The sequence below is a fragment of the Chiloscyllium punctatum genome, chromosome 2 (assembly GCF_047496795.1).
Source record: "Chiloscyllium punctatum isolate Juve2018m chromosome 2, sChiPun1.3, whole genome shotgun sequence".
Classification (NCBI taxonomy): Eukaryota; Metazoa; Chordata; class Chondrichthyes; order Orectolobiformes; family Hemiscylliidae; genus Chiloscyllium; species Chiloscyllium punctatum.
In genome coordinates, this window is record NC_092740.1 from 6,587,605 (window position 1) to 6,603,534 (window position 15,930).

Consider the following 15,930-nt stretch of genomic DNA (forward strand, 5'->3'; position numbering starts at 1 on the left):
AGACCAATAAGGCCCAATAACAAAAGATGCTGGATATCATAGCAGGTCAGACAGCAGCCATGGAGATAGAGCAAGCTAATGTTTCAAGTCTAGATGACTCTTCATCAGAACTGAAGTGAAGTGTGGAGGAAGGTAGCATTTATGCTGTAGTTGGTGGGGTGGCAGGGTGAGGGGGAGGTGTTGAGGCAGTGATGGGTATAGAGTGCTGGTGGGGAAAAGATGTTTGATCATTCAGATTAAGTGATGGGAATATGGGAATGACAGGACAATGGCATGACTAACTGCCAGATTGGAAAGAAAAGGCAGTTCCACTGGGGTGGGGGAAGGGAGAGACGACGTGGTGAAATAGAACGTAACAAGTAAAGATAAAAGAAAAACAACAAATGGAAGTTGGGTCAAATTTTGAAGGCGCTGAACTCAATTTTAAGTCTAGAAGGCTGAAAAGTGCACAGTGTGAAGATGAGATGTTGTTCGTCCAGTTTGTGCTGGGATTCACTGGATCACTACAGCACACCAAAGGCAGGTAAGTGGTCATGTGAGCAGGTTGCTGTTCTGCTGTAATCGCCAGCATTTGTTGTTTTCAGTACAGATTCCAGCATCTGCTGTAATTTGCTCCTACATACGGCCTGATAACTCTTTCCAAGCTACATTTCTATACGGTTGAAAGTGAGCAAAAATGCAATGGAGTGCAGCAAATTCAGGCTTGGATTTCCCTGCTTTATCTCAATTGCTGCAGTGAGTCAAGCTGGTGAACCACAGTGGGATTTAGGAATGAAAAGGCCAAAGGAGCAATACTTTCAGAAGTGCTCTGGTTAATCTGCTCTTCAAAATTGAACAAGGTGTAGGATGGTATTCCTGATGAAGGGCTTTTGCCCGAAACGTTGATTTCGCTGCTCGTTGGATGCTGCCTGAACTGCTGTGCTCTTCCAGCACCACTAATCCAGTAGGATGGTATTAGTGAACTGCTCATAAAAGCTAATGTAAAGAAAGTAGCCTGTTGGGATGAGGCAACAAAGGAAGCTGAAGTCACAGCTTTTGGGTAAATGATCAAATGCTCTAAATCCATCTTCTCTTTGTGTTTAGTTTGCCAAAGTCCTCAAAGCTACTAATAACTGCAAAAGGAAAAAAGGATGAAAAGGATCCCAAAAGAAACAAAAAGATGGAGAAAGAGGAAAAGGACTTCAGGAAAAAATTTAAGGTAAGTTTTGGACTTCCTGAATTACTTTGAATTTTTTAAAATTAAGAGGCTCCTAACTGTTGGGCTGGGGCTAACTGAATACTACCCACTGGGTCCCCAGACTTGCCTGACCTACCGTCACACCCTCCTGCAGGTCCTCATTGCTTGTTTGAGTGTGGATATGCGTGAAGAGTACCCTGGAAAGAAATTCTCCCACCACTGATCATGCAACAGTAGTGGCCTGGCAGCTGAATCTGCTTTTGTATTCAGACATTTGATTAAAACGTTGCCAAGTGAGCATCTCCATAGTGAAGCATCCTCTCAGTTACATAATTTCTGTTGTAGTTTGTTCTACTCAGATTGAAAGGCCTCTGATTGGTGCTCTAGTTTCAAAAGGGCATCTGTAACGCCCAGGGAACCTGTCTCCAATGGAGAGCATCTGAATGAAATTCCCTAAAGAATTACTCTTTCCCCAAGGGGCTGCACTGGCTCTTGTTCCTATATCCTCCCACCCTCCAACCATGGGTGAAAGATCAAGATTTACAATACACAGCAAATACTGGAGAAACTCAGCAGGTCTGACAACATCCACGGACAGAGAAACAGAGTTAACATTGCAAGTCAAGTTTGATTCTCCTTCAGAACTGAGTACCTTTGTTCAGCACTTATGCCACTGTGGCCAATTTGTAAGCAGTTATTCAAGAACTTTTTATAAGACCCTCAGTTCACATTTGTTTTGTCTCTTTCAAAGGATAGTCACTTGCACATTGAACATGCCTCTGTTTGTCAGTGAAATAGAAACTTCAGTTCTAAACTCTAGCATTGCTACGAGACGATAACTGACAAGACACTGACTGTCTACAATTAGGAAGCAAGTTAGCATTTTGCTATTCCTATGGACGAAGTCTCCCACTGATATCATTGATTAAGGATCACATCTTCTGAAGGTCGCAAGTGCTGCAGTGGACCTTCATATGACTGTACTGATTGATTCTCGATCCGCAGATCTTTGGACACAGGGGTAGGTGTACCATAAGGCAGTGGGATTTGGAGAGTAGGACTTGTTTCCATTTATTTCCTTCTCCATCGCCACTTTGGCTCACTAAAATTGGACTCTAAGCAGCTTCATTAACAAGTTGTCATCACTTTGAATGGTTAGTAGCAAATTCCTCCTAACTATTAATGTCAATGCTGCTATGCTTCAGGGAGTGCTCCGGAGTGACTTTGCAACATGTCCATCTCTTCCCTTGAAATGCTAGATTATTGGTCCCTCAGAAAATCAAGAACATGAGGAGTGAACAGGCCAAAGGTGTTTTCATGTCTCATCAATAATCACATAACTGGTTGACCGGTGGCATAAGCGCATAACTGACGTATATGAAATCAGTTATTTACTCACTTGGTGATTTTTTGTTTTAGCTTTTAAAGCATTTTGTCTACATTTTTTTTCCACCTCAGTATGATGGAGAAATACGAGTTCTAGGAACTGTTGAGGTTGTTCAGAACTTAACAGCAAAGAAATGGGCCAATCGGGAGCTGCCAGTGAAAGCAGGCGAAATGTTGGACATTATACAGCACACCGACAACACAAAACTGCTTTGTCGGAACGAAGAAGGGAAGTGTAAGTTTTCATTAAAGAAACTGAACCTTATACATTTACTGAGGACTTGAGGAATAAAAGATATATCCTAATTTCCTCCCTCACTCCCCTGGAGTAAGGTACAGTGAGTTCCCAGTGACTGGTGTCTAGATTAGAGTGGTGCTGGAAAAGCGCAGCAGGTCAGGCAGCATCCAAGGAGCAGGAGAATCGATGTTTCGGGCATAAGTCCTTCTTCAGGAATCACTGAGATTCCTCATTCCTGATGAAGGACCTTTGTCGATTCTCCTGCTCCTTGGATGCTGCCTGACCTGCTGCGCTTTTCCAGCAACACATTTTTCAGCTCTGATCTCCAGCATCTGCAGTCCTCACTTTCTCCCAGTGATTGGTGTCTAGATTAGAGTGGTGCTGGAAAAACACAGCAGGTCAGGCAGCATCCGAGGAGCAGGAAAATCGATGTTTTGGGCAAAGGCCCTTCATCAGGAATCAGGAATCCCAGTGATTGGTGTTAGAACCTCTCCTGTTTCTGATCTATATTAATGACCTGGACTTTGGCATTAAAAGCACAGCTTCAAAGTTATTTGGAATTGTGAACTACGAGAAAACAGAATAAATCTTCAAAAAAGACGTTAGCAGGTTGCTGGAAAGGACAGGCAAGTGAGAGATAAAATTTAATGCAGAGAAGTGTGACATGATTCACTTTGGTCACAAGAATGTGAAGAGATAGCATAAAGCAAAGTATCAGGAGCAGAGGGACCAGGCTGTGTATGTGTGTAAAGATCCAAAGGCAGCTAGGCAGGTTGAGAGAGCTGTTCATAAAGCATATGACATCCTAGCTTTTATCAGTAGGATCACTGAATGTAAAAGCAAGGAAATGATGTTAAATCTCTTTTCTCTGGTGATTAGGAAAAATGAGAAAACATTAAGGAAGAAATAAAAAGGATTCATGAAAATAGGTCCAGGCTTGAGGACCTGGGCCAGGCTTGGGCCACGGGGCGGTGTGGTTGATTGGTGCGGGTGTCTCGGAGATGTTCCCGAAAGCGGTCTGCTAGGAGGCGCCCAGTCTCCCCAATGTAGAGGAGACTGCATCGGGAGCAACAGATACAATAAATGATATTACTGGATGTACCGTCCCGTGGCCCAACATTTCAACTCCCCCTCCCACTCTGCCGAGGACATGGAGATCCTGGGCCTCCTTCATTGCCGCTCCCTCACCACCAGAAGCCTGGAGGAAGAACGCCTCATCTTCCACCTCGGAACACTTCAACCCTAGGGCATCAATGTGGACTTCAACAGTTTCCTCATTTCCCCTTCCCCCACCTCACCCTGGTTCTAAACTTCCAGCTCAGCACTGTCCCCATGACTTGTCTGGACTTGTCCTACCTGCCTATCTCCTTTTCCACCTATCCACTCCACCCTCTCCTCCCTGACCTATCACCTTCATCCCCTCCCCCACTCACCCATTGTACTCTATGCTACTTTCTCCCCACCCTTACCCTCCTCTAGCTTATCTCTCCACGCTTCAGGCTCTCTGCCTTTATTCCTGATGAAGGGCTTTTGCCCGAAACGTCGATTTCGCTGCTCTTTGGATGCTGCCTGAACTGCTGTGCTCTTCCAGCACCACTAATCCAGAATCAACTTGTATCTACCACTCAGGAGCTTTACCAAATAGGATTGAGAGCAGAGGTTGAAACGGTGGACAGCGTCACATTCCTTGGAATGACAATATCTAGACTTGTCCTAGACTTCCCATGTAGATGCGATGGTCAAGAAGACACAACAGCGCCTCTTCTATAAGCAATATTGAGACGGGGACCCCTATCGATCTCAGGGATCATCTTAAAGAATAGAGATATAGGTGTGGTGGATACAGGGAGGTGGCTGACAGGTGATTAAAGCTATGAGATGATTAAGGTCTTGTGAAGATGGCTGTAAATCGTTTGGACAATTTATATTGAAAGACAGGGTTTAAGGCATGGAGGAGCATGGTGAACTCATATAAGATAAGAGAAGGGGAGAAAGATAGGCAGTTCAAGAAAGAAATTCCAGAGCTGAGAACTTAAACAGCTGAACGCCAATAAAGGGCAAAGGAAATCGGGATGAGCAACTTTTGATTTGATTTGATTTATTCTAGTCACGTGTATCTAATTAAAGAGAAATGCTTTATTTGTGAGCAGTACAGGCGGCACGGTGGCACAGTGGTTAGCACTGCTGCCTCACAGCGCCGGAGACCCGGGTTCAATTCCCGCCTCAGGCGACTGACTGTGTGGAGTTTGCACGTTCTCCCCGTGTCTGCGTGGGTTTCCTCCGGGTGCTCCGGTTTCCTCCCACAGTCCAAAGATGTGCAGGTCAGGTGAATTGGCCATGCTAAATTGCCCGTAGTGTTAGGTAAGGGGTCGATGTCGATGTAGATGTAGATGTAGAGGTATGGGTGGGTACGCTTCGGCGGGGCGGTGTGGACTTGTTGGGCCGAAGGGCCTGTTTCCACACTGTAAGTAATCTAATCTAAGTAATCTAATCTAATCTAATAATAAGCAAAAACATACAGATCAAAGGATGTTGAGACAGAGTGAGGCATATAGCACACAGCAGGTGCATGAAATAAGATCAAAATTAACAAGATCAACGTTATTTGAAGTTAGAGAGTATTACTGAAAATGTGGGAGAGTGGCACTACATCTTTGTCATTATTAAAACCAAGAGTGTAAATAATGTTATTAATGAATTTAACTTGTTTGATAGATGATTGATGCTGCTAATAATACCTTTCAGTGAACATAAGAATTAGGAGCAGAAGGCAATTCAGCTCCTCAATCCTGTTCTATCATTTAAAACGATCATGGCTGATCTCATCTTGGCTTCAACTTCACTTTCCTTGGATTCCTGAAGAAGGGCTTATGCCCGAAATGTCGATTCTCCTGCTCCTCGGATGCTGCCTGGCCTGCTGTGTTTTTCCAGCACCACATTTTTTAACTCTGGTCTCAGCATCTGCAGTCCTCACTTTCTCCAACTCCACTTTCCTGCCCATTCTCCATTATCTTTCAACCCATTGCTCATTAAATCTGTATATCACCTTCTTCAAATTACTCAATGTCCCAGCATCCACCACACTCTGGGACAATTAATTCCATGGCCCTTCGAGAGAAGTAATTTCTCCTGATGTCTATTTTAAATCAGCTTCCCCTTATCTAAAACTTATCAGCTTCCCCTTATCTATGACCTCTCGTTAGATTTCCCCACATGAGGAATCAATCTCTCTATGTCTACTTTGTCAATCCTCTTTTCTTTACATTAATATCCTTCTCCTAAAAGATCAAACGAGAAAAGAAAATTGGACATTGATGACATGAGGAAATCTACTTTCAACAGTTTTCTTTAACCTTTAAGTCTAAAACCAATTCAACTAATCTAAGAATAGTAGGGAAGAACCTTTGTCCTCCCAAAGCCAGACATCCCATTCTCCATTCTATAGGGGTGCAACTTGAATAGCAAGCTGGATTGCTGCATTAGGGATAGACCCATTTGTCTGCAGCTGATCTGCTCTGGCAAGCCAGTGAGGAAGACTTCTGGAGTAAGTCCTCCCAGCTCAATGAGTATTTACACATTTATTTTGGTACCCCTTGACTCTTTTTATCCCCCTGTTGGGTTACTCTGACTGAAAAGCCACAACCTCTTTCCTGCCCAGGCCATAATTCAAGCAGCTGATAAGGTGTCATATCCCAAACAAGCACCAGATCTCAAACACATACTGACAGGACCCCATCTGTTTCCTGTGGACATCCTTCATATCCATTGCAGATGAGCAGGTTAAGTCAGATGAGAGCAGGAAGTCAGCCTCCAGTGATTAGAACTATTCCCTCTCCTAGACAGGCAGAGTTGAAATCCACCCTACTGTGTCTGGTTTTGATTTCAAAAGATCTTGTTTTCTAACACTTTCTATTGCGTTGCAGTGACATCATTTATGAGTCCTGTTTGTTTTATGTGAATACTAACTATACTCTTCTTTCCTCCCAAACAAAACAGTTGGATATGTTCAAAAAATCAACTTAGATTTAGGGTGAGTATTTGTTGCTCTATGCTAATACTGTGACTCCTTCTGCAAGGCTCCTGGCAGTTGGCTGTCTCTTCAAACTTTCTGTTAGCCTTTGATGATTTATTAAAGGTGTTTTCCCATGGGATTTTTCTGTTTAATCTTTTGAACAAATGGAAATTGAAAGTTTATTCCCCACAGCTAAAATAAGAGCTGACCTTGACAGCTCATCTGAAGTTCTCAAAATATAAGAGCAAGAATAATTGCAAAACTTAAGGAGGAAAATACAATGCAGATAAATATTAATGGTTTAATAGTGAATGAAAAAATAGACTTAACACAAAAAAGAAAATAAAGCAGTTTGGGGTCTTGCCGTTGAACATTGTACATTTCCTGCTGATATGTAAATAGCAAACTTGCCACGTTACCTGACTCAGAAGAAGTCGTGGGATTTGCCCTGTTATTGGTTGGTAATAATGCCAAGGGCTGGCGCTGGCTCATCATCTTGGCATTTGTTGCGATGAATGCAGGTCATTCTGTTATAATGCGCATTTCATCAACGCAAATTTGTTGTAATGCAATTGACGAATTGTGGACGCTGGTTAAAATGTGTGTTGGCTGTAATACAATTACAGTACTTAGTGCCAACACTAAGTACTGTTTCTAAAACACACTTTTTCTATAACGTGGGGTTGCACAAGAACGCAACCATTGCGCTATAGAAAAACTGACTTTTTTTTTAAGTCTCCTGATTACATCTCTAATGGTACATTCACATTCATTACCTGCTCTCGCTAACAGTTTCTGCCATTCAATCAATTAGTCTGCCTTCCTGGAATTAAATCATTGTATTCTTTTTCTGTTCTGTTATTTATTCATTTACAATGTGGCTGTTGTTAGCTAGCTTTCTCTGACACTGTGTCTACTGTTCCCTAGCTATCACATAATAGGAAGTAAAGCACTGATGTCCCCTGTAGTTTTATAGACCATTTAAATTATATATCACAAACAGGCTTGTTTGTGAGAGGGGAACCTGGAGGGTAACTTGCTGCTGGTGATGTTCCCATGTATCTGCTGTCCTAGATAGAAGTGGTCATGAATTTGGAAGGTTCTGCCTGAGGACCTTTGGTGAATCTTTGCAATGCATCTTGTAGATGGTACACACTAATGCTACTGAGCTTCAGTGGTGGAAGAAATGGATGCTTGTGGATGTGGTGCCAATCAAGTGGCTGCTTTGTCCTGAATGGTGCCAAGCTTCTTGAGTGTAGTTGGGGCTGCACCCATCCAGGCAAGTGGGGTGTATTCCATCACACTCCTGACTTGTGCCTTGTCGATGGTGAGTCTTTGGGGAGTCAGGAGGTGAGTTATTTTCCACATAATGCCTAGCCTCTGACTTTCTCTAGCTGCCACTGTATTTATACGGCCAGGCCAGTTGAATTTCTGGTCAATGGTAACCATCAGGATGTTGATATTGGGCATTCTGTGATGGTAGTACCATTGAAAATCAAAGGGCGGTGGTTAGATTGTCTCACATTGGAGATGGTCTTGCCTGGCATTTGTGTGACATGGTTATTACTTTTCACTTGTCGGCCCAAGCCTGGATATTGCATTAATTATTAATCTATTAATCTCCCCCCCAAGCAAACTCCATTATGGCAATTTAAATGGTTTCCATATGCAACTCCTCGCTTTGAGCATGAGGTGCCTTCACAAAAGAAAAGATAATGTCAGAGTAGCAAAGGAGGAACTTGAGATATTCAAAAGTACAAAATAGTTAGGTGCTAAATATGTTAGCATCATTAAGAGTTAAGACTTCACCCAGTCTACGTAATAAAAGCAAAATACTGTGGATGCTGGAAGTCTGAAACACACACAAAGAATGCTGGGGAAACTTAGCAGGTCTGCTAGCACCTGTGAAGAGAGAAACAGAGTTAATATTTTGCATCTGATATGATTTTTCTTTAGAACTCTAGATGGGGTACATCTTAGTTGTTGAAGGAGTAGAAGCAGCAGAAGAAGGAGCTGACAATAACGTTTGCGATATGGGATTGATGGCAGTTTACCAAAGGACTGCAAGTAATATGGCCCTATTCAAATCAGTGATGGGAAAACTATTATACATTCTTGAAAGACAAAATTAATACTCACTTAAAGACGCATGGGTTAATAAAGAACAGGCAGCAGGAATTTGTTAAAGGTCAAAATCTGATTAAGCCCACTGAGTTGTTTGAAGTAACAGCAATAGATTAGATTACTTACAGTGTGGAAACAGGCCCTTCGGCCCAACAAATCCACACCGACCTGCCTAAGCGCAACCCAACCAGACCCATTCCCCTACATTTACCCCTTCACCTAACACTACGGGCAATTTAACATGGCCAATTCACCCAACCTACACATTTTTGGACTGTGGGAGGAAACCAGAGCACCCAGAGGAAACTCACGCAGACACAGGGAGAATGTGCAACCTCCACACAGGCAGTTGCCTGAGGCAGGAATTGAACTCAGGTCTCTGGCACTGTGAGGCAACAGTGCTAATCACTGAGCCACTGTGCTACCCACAAATGTTGACAAAAATCAAGGACTTTCAAAACATATTTATAAAATATCACATACACTTAATTTGAAAACAGAACTACCTGCTGGTAAATGAATGTTGGTAACTTGAGTATGTTATTCATTAAGGATTACTGAGTATTGGGCAGTGGTACTGCTGATCAGTAGGTACTCTGACTGGAGAGAGTAATGCCACCTTTACCATCTCGTAGAACAAGCCCAGCAGATACATGGGAGCACCACTTGCAGGTTCACACACACTATCCTAATCTAGAACTACATCATCATTCCTTCACTGTTATTTGGGCCAAAATACTGGAACTCCCTCTCTAACAGCAATATAGGAGTCCCTACACTACAAGATTGCAAAAGTTCAACCCAGCAGCTCATCATTACTTTCTCCAAGGCAATAAATGTTGGCTGTGCCAACAACATCCACATTCTGTGAAAATATTTTTTTTAAATAACGCATTGGTGTGATTGAGACTGGAGTCAAATGTAGGACAGAGCAAGTAAAGATTACAGATTTCCTTCCTGAGAGAATATTAACTAGCCACTTCAGTTTCTATGACAATCAAATAGTTTTATTCCTATTGTAAATGATTTTTAAACTGTATTCAAATTCTCAAACCATTATGTTGACATTTGAACACTCATTCTCTGGATTACTAATCCAGATGTCTTGACAACCAATACAGTAACATAACCATTATGTAGCCATACCCTTAAATAGTTGAAATGACACAATTGGCCCATTCATATATAGCCACCACTTACAAAACCTTAGCTTGTCAGTCAAACCTACATAGTCATGGTTTGAAATAAAAACTAGCCAAAAATAACCCAGTCTCCAGTTAAACAGCTACTGCTGCTTTACAACAAAGTAGTCAATGAATCATCTGAATGTATAAAACTGATGGACAGGAGAAACCAGCTGGCCTATTGAGTCTGACCCATAAAAGCATGTTACAACTAAGCATCATGACCTTCAAAGCTGTTTGCTCATCAGAAGTCATATAATCCACTGGGAAAGGCAGATAAGAGTACCCTAGGTTAATTCAGGATGAAAGAAATTCTGCAAAGTATCTTTTGGATCCATAAAGACAATTTTAAAAAGTGTTCCAAGAGACTACATAAGACATAACATCCTGCACTGCATCTACTTTTGACAGCAACAGTCAGTCACAGCCAGGAATTCAGCCAGATGAACCTTTGAGCAATACTCACAACAGTTCAGGCCAAATTCAGTTCCCTAATCCAAAACTGTTTCCTCTAATTTTCAAACATGTAAAGAAGCAGTGAGAAAAAAACAAATTGGTCACTTTGCAAATAATTGTAGGGATGGAATGGCCAAACTATCAGCATTTTCATGACAGGAACTTCATAAACAGAAACAGAAATTGCTGGAAAAACTCAGCAGGTCTGGCTGCATCTGTGGAAAGGAAGCAAAGTTAACATTTCAGGTCCAGTGACACTTCTTCCAAATATTGAGGCAAAGAAATAATGGATACATCTTACTGATTTTAGCATTTCAATAGAAAAATTAATTTCAAATACACCTTTCTTTTTGTTTTTAGAAACAAAGAAGGGGATGGTGAAATCTATGATGATATTGACACAGGTATGTGGACAAAGAGGGTTTCCGTTGAAAAGGATCTGAGACTGGCTGGTATTGTGCACCGTTCCAAATGCATCAATGAGTTTCAAATGCTGATTTGGTACAACATTCAGTGATGTCACAAGAGTATGCCAATGGAACAAAATTCAAGCTACATCTGTAATTTCCCAAAATCCAGTCTATTGCGTTGAGGAAGGGACAATGGAGGGCTGGCAGCTCAGCCATTATAAAGAAGTTAAAAATCATACAACACCAGGTTATAATCCAACAAGTTTATTTGGAAGCACTAGTATTTCCAAATAGACCTGGTGTTGTGTGATTTTTAACTTGGTCCTTCCTAGTCCAACACCGGCACCTCCAAGTCATTATAATAAAGAACATAGGGCAAGTCTCTTGAGCACAGCATGAAACAACCCCTGAAAGCTGGTATTAAGAGTAGGCTGCCTGCTCTCTTGACACAGAATACAAAGTGGTTTGAAGGAGAACATAATATGAACAAGCATTGTGTTTATGCTGAAAAATCAAATAGTTCCAAATTCTCTGTAATGAAATATGGGTTAGCCATGGGAAAAAGAAGTTTACAGAGCTAGGGTGGGGGTGGATGGGTCTGGGTGGGATGTTCTTCGAAGGGTCAGTGTGGACTCGATGGATCAAATGGCCTGCTTCTACACTGCAGAGATTCTAGGATTCTATGATTCTTAACCTTCTAAATTCTAGAGAAAACAAGCCTAATTTGTATAATCTTTCTTTATTACTTAACTCCAGAAGTCCAGGTATCATTCTTGTAACGACCATAACACCATAAGGTATGGGAGCAGAATTAGACCATTCAGCCCATCAAGTCTGCTTCACTATGCGATCATGGTTCTTCCACCAAGGCTGATACAAAAGCTTAAACATATACCAACAGATTCAAGAACAACTTCTTCCCTGTAGTTATTAGACTTCTGAATGGACTTCTCTAATTTCAAATCTAATGTTGATCTGGCATTTTATGCACCTTCTTTGTAGCCATAAATTTGAATTCCTCGCTCTGATCAATCACCCTATTATCTTTGTATGGCATGATCTGCCTGTACTGCACACAAAACACAACTTTGCACTGTACGTAGGTACATGTGACAGTAATAAATCAAATCAAATGAATATTGAAAAAACAGCATACAGGTTAAGTGTGTCACTGAGAGTAAAAGTGGTCTGTAAAGGGATGGATTTCACAGTTCCAGAGATAATAGTGGGGAAAATGTAGAAGAGAGACACAATTAATACAGACAGAAAATCATGATTAACAAAGGGGTGGCAGTTTAGGGAGAGTATTGGAGAGGACTGAAACAACATGGATAATAATAATGACTAAACATAAGAAATAACAGCAGGAGTGGATAATTCAGTCACTCGTGTCTGCTCTGCCATTAAATAAGATCATCTTAATTCCATTTTTCTGCCTTATTCCCATTCCTTGGTCTTGACCTTATTCAAAGATAAAGATCCTGAGGGGTCTTTACAGGGTGTATGCTGAAAGGATGTTTCCCCTTGTGGCACAGACTAAGTTAAAAAATAAATGGTCTCCAATTTAAGATGATGACAAATTTGTTCCTCTCAGAGGGTCCTGAGTCTTTGTAACTCCCTCCCTTTGAGGGCAATGGTTACTTTTATTACAGATGTAGACAGATTCTTGACAAACAAACGAGGAAACATTAATTGAGTGGTAGGTATGAATGCAGAGTTAAGGCCACAGTCAGCTCAGTCATGGTCTTCTTGAATCTCAGAACAGGCTGGAAGGGCTGAATGGCCTATTTCTGCTCCTAATTTGTAAGTAGTACGTTCATATTCATGTAACTCCAAGTGAAGGAATTCCTCAGACCGATCTTAAAACACTGAATGTTTGTCATTCAAGCAGGTAACCTCAAAACCTTTAAAAGCATTTGGATGAGCACTTAAATGTTATAACATTCATGACTGTGGGTCTAATGTCAGAAAGTGGCACGAATGTAGATTTAGTGTAGCTTTGGTGGTAGAGATTTGATGGACCTGAAAGGCGTATACTGTATGATTCTGTGATTCCTTCTCAGAATCTTATAAATTTCAGTGATCTTCTCTCATTAGTCCAAACTCCAGCAAGTCTTTTCAACTTCACATCATAGTACATTTTTCATCCCAGAATTTGATTTAATAAGTCTTCACTACAATGAATTCAAGGCAAGTATATCTTCCCTTAAAATCATAGGACAGAATTCCTACAGTGCAGAAAGAGGCCATTTGGCCCATTGAGTCAGCACCAACTCTCCAAAGGGCATCCCACCCAGACCTAGCTCCCCCTATCCTATCCCCATAACCCTCCTTCACCATGGTCAATTCACCCAACCCGCACCTCCTTGGACACTTCAGGGCAATTTAGCATGGCCAATCCACCTAACCTGCACATTTTTGGACTGTGGGAGGAATCTGGAGCAGCCAGCAGAAAGTGGAAAATCTAAAGCTGGCCCCTAGTGCTGTGAGTCCAGCAGTGCTAATCACTGAGCTACTGTGCTGTCCTTGAATAAGGAGACTATGCACAATACTCCAGGTGTGGTCTTACCTGTATATTTATATCACATCTTCCTTAATCTCTTGCATAAAGGTGCAAATAAATGAACTGGGAAAGGAGGAGTGAAACCACTAAGAGATAGGGATTAGATTAGATTAGATTAGATTACTTACAGTGTGGAAACAGGCCCTTCGGCCCAACAAGTCCACACCGCCCCGCCAAAGCGTAACCCACCCATACCCCTACATCTATATCTACCCCTTACCTAACACTACGGGCAATTTAACATGGCCAATTCACCTGACCTGCACATCTTTGGAGTGTGGGAGGAAACCGGAGCACCCGGAGGAAACCCACGCAGACACGGGGAGAACGTGCAAACTCCACACAGTCAGTCGCCTGAGGCGGGAATTGAACCCAGGTCTCTGGCGCTGTGAGGCAACAGTGCTAACCACTGTGCCACCGTGCCGCCCAAAACTTGACTCATCTTAGGATCAACCAGGACAACAATGCAGCATAAAGCTTTCCTTCAACCTGAGATAGTGTCTGAGAAGGGAACCAGAATCAATGACTCAGGAACCAGGAAGAACCTGCATTCAGCTTTTCTAATGTTTAGCTTCACTTATTTGTAACTCATCCAAAACTGTTTGTTAGAAAACACAGGCAGCTTCAAGTTATGTCCCTAGTTTCCAACTCACCAAATAATGGAAATAATTTTTCGCTGATTACCATATTTAAACCCTTGAAAGCTTTTATCAATTTTACTCCTTTTAAAATTTCCCTAAACTTTCTTTGTTCTACTGAAAAGTAAATTAAATTCACTGGCCTTGTCTCAACAAGCTCTCAACCAAGGTCATCTCTCTCTAGTTTATGTATTTGCAGCACTTTGTTTTGTGTCAGATTTACTGGATCAGTAGTTCTCATTCATTTACTGGTGTCATTTTTGTTATTCAGAATGCATCTACGATAATGACTGACCACAACTTAAAGGAACTGAAAGGAGCTCCCAAAATTCAGCTCCCCCTCACTTCCTTCCACTTGTGCTGTTTAACAATCCACAATTTGCACCCTGCTAAGAAAAAGAAACCTGCAGATTCTTCAGCTATCAACATGTTGCTTCTCAAAGACCATCTGAAAGCTGATTCCTCTGTCTCCACAGGGATGAGTCCAGAAAACAAATGATGATGAAGTTGCATTATGAGACATGCTTTACATTTGAAAAGATTATATTTCCTTAAGCATTCTGAACCGTGGATTTCCTTTGGAATAATACATTAAAAAATATTTATATGAATGTGACTATTTGGACTAATATGATAATAATGGATATCTTTGGACATATTTTTGTTACTTTTTATCCTGAGAATAATGTTTTGTACACATGCTTTGATAGGTTACTGCTGTTTAACTATTCCTCAATTTCAATGAGTAAAATGTACTTAGTGAGTTTTGAGAAGATTTATAGCTCAGGTTGAGGTTCTGGATGTAGGTTAGCTCGCTGAGCTGGGAGGTTCATTTCCAGATGTCATTTATTGTGGTGATGACATCACCAACCCAAAGAAACCCAAACAAATAAATAGAAAGCAGGAATCAACAGCAGTGCTTCACCCGGAGGCCCACTGAAAATGTTACCTAGTAGGGTGACGAAATGTCTGGAAATGAGCCTTCCAGCTCAGCGAGCAAACCTACATCCAGAGTAAAATGTACAACCATGCAAGAAATGTATCCTACTTTTGTAGGCATGGAGTTGAATATACTTTCATTCCTTATTGAATTTTTTCTCAGTTTGTAAACAGTCACTTGGTGTTGGACAGCAATTAACCTGTTTTCTGTGTGATTAAAGAATGTTTGTCTACCTTGTAATTCTTTGCAAGTATTGCCCCATTTCACAGCTGCTACACGTATGCAAGCACTGTCACACACTGCTTTGACAATTATTTTTAAAGAGAGGTTTTCTTTGATGGTATTTCTCGCTCATGTGATGAGGTTCAAGTTCACATCTACTGGAGGTACTGCTGGTTAAAGTAGAATTCGGGTTCAGATAAAGATTATTCAGATGTTGAAGATTTGTCCATAAAATGGTGTTGAATGAACAAATGTAAATGGCGAAATGGGTAGGAGTAATTGAAGTGTTTTTCGTTGACAGTCAAAATTTTGTAGGAATGTCAATAAACCAAGTGCAAACTATATAAAGAGGGTATGGAAGGAGAGAGGAGTGAAAAATACAAAGATGTGCAACTGAGCACAGAATTAAAATCTAAATTCCAGTTTCAGGTACCTCCATTGACTCACAACCGCATTTCAAATTATTGTTGGAGTTAATGAAATAATCCGCTGACAAGGCTTATTGTTATTGTTAGAACTTGAACTCCATAGTACAAGAAAATGGCCCAAGGCTTTTCATAGGAGTGTTACAAAAACAAAA

The 15,930-nt window shown here is 41.3% G+C and overlaps 1 protein-coding gene across 3 annotated transcripts in view; it reads left to right on the top strand.

Annotated features, from left to right (window-relative positions):
* Positions 1 to 15,368, top strand: part of LOC140494106 (FYN-binding protein 1-like) — a 190,366-nt gene extending 174,998 nt beyond the window's left edge. For all 3 annotated transcript variants that reach the window (XM_072593080.1, XM_072593103.1, XM_072593092.1), the window contains 5 exons: positions 1,084 to 1,198; positions 2,636 to 2,798; positions 6,798 to 6,831; positions 10,938 to 10,981; positions 14,460 to 15,368. In XM_072593080.1, coding sequence (XP_072449181.1) covers positions 1,084 to 1,198; positions 2,636 to 2,798; positions 6,798 to 6,831; positions 10,938 to 10,981; positions 14,460 to 14,482 — 379 coding nt within the window. In that variant the 3' untranslated portion in view covers positions 14,483 to 15,368. The remainder of the gene's footprint in view (positions 1 to 1,083; positions 1,199 to 2,635; positions 2,799 to 6,797; positions 6,832 to 10,937; positions 10,982 to 14,459) is intronic.
* Positions 15,369 to 15,930: the final 562 nt, after the last annotated feature.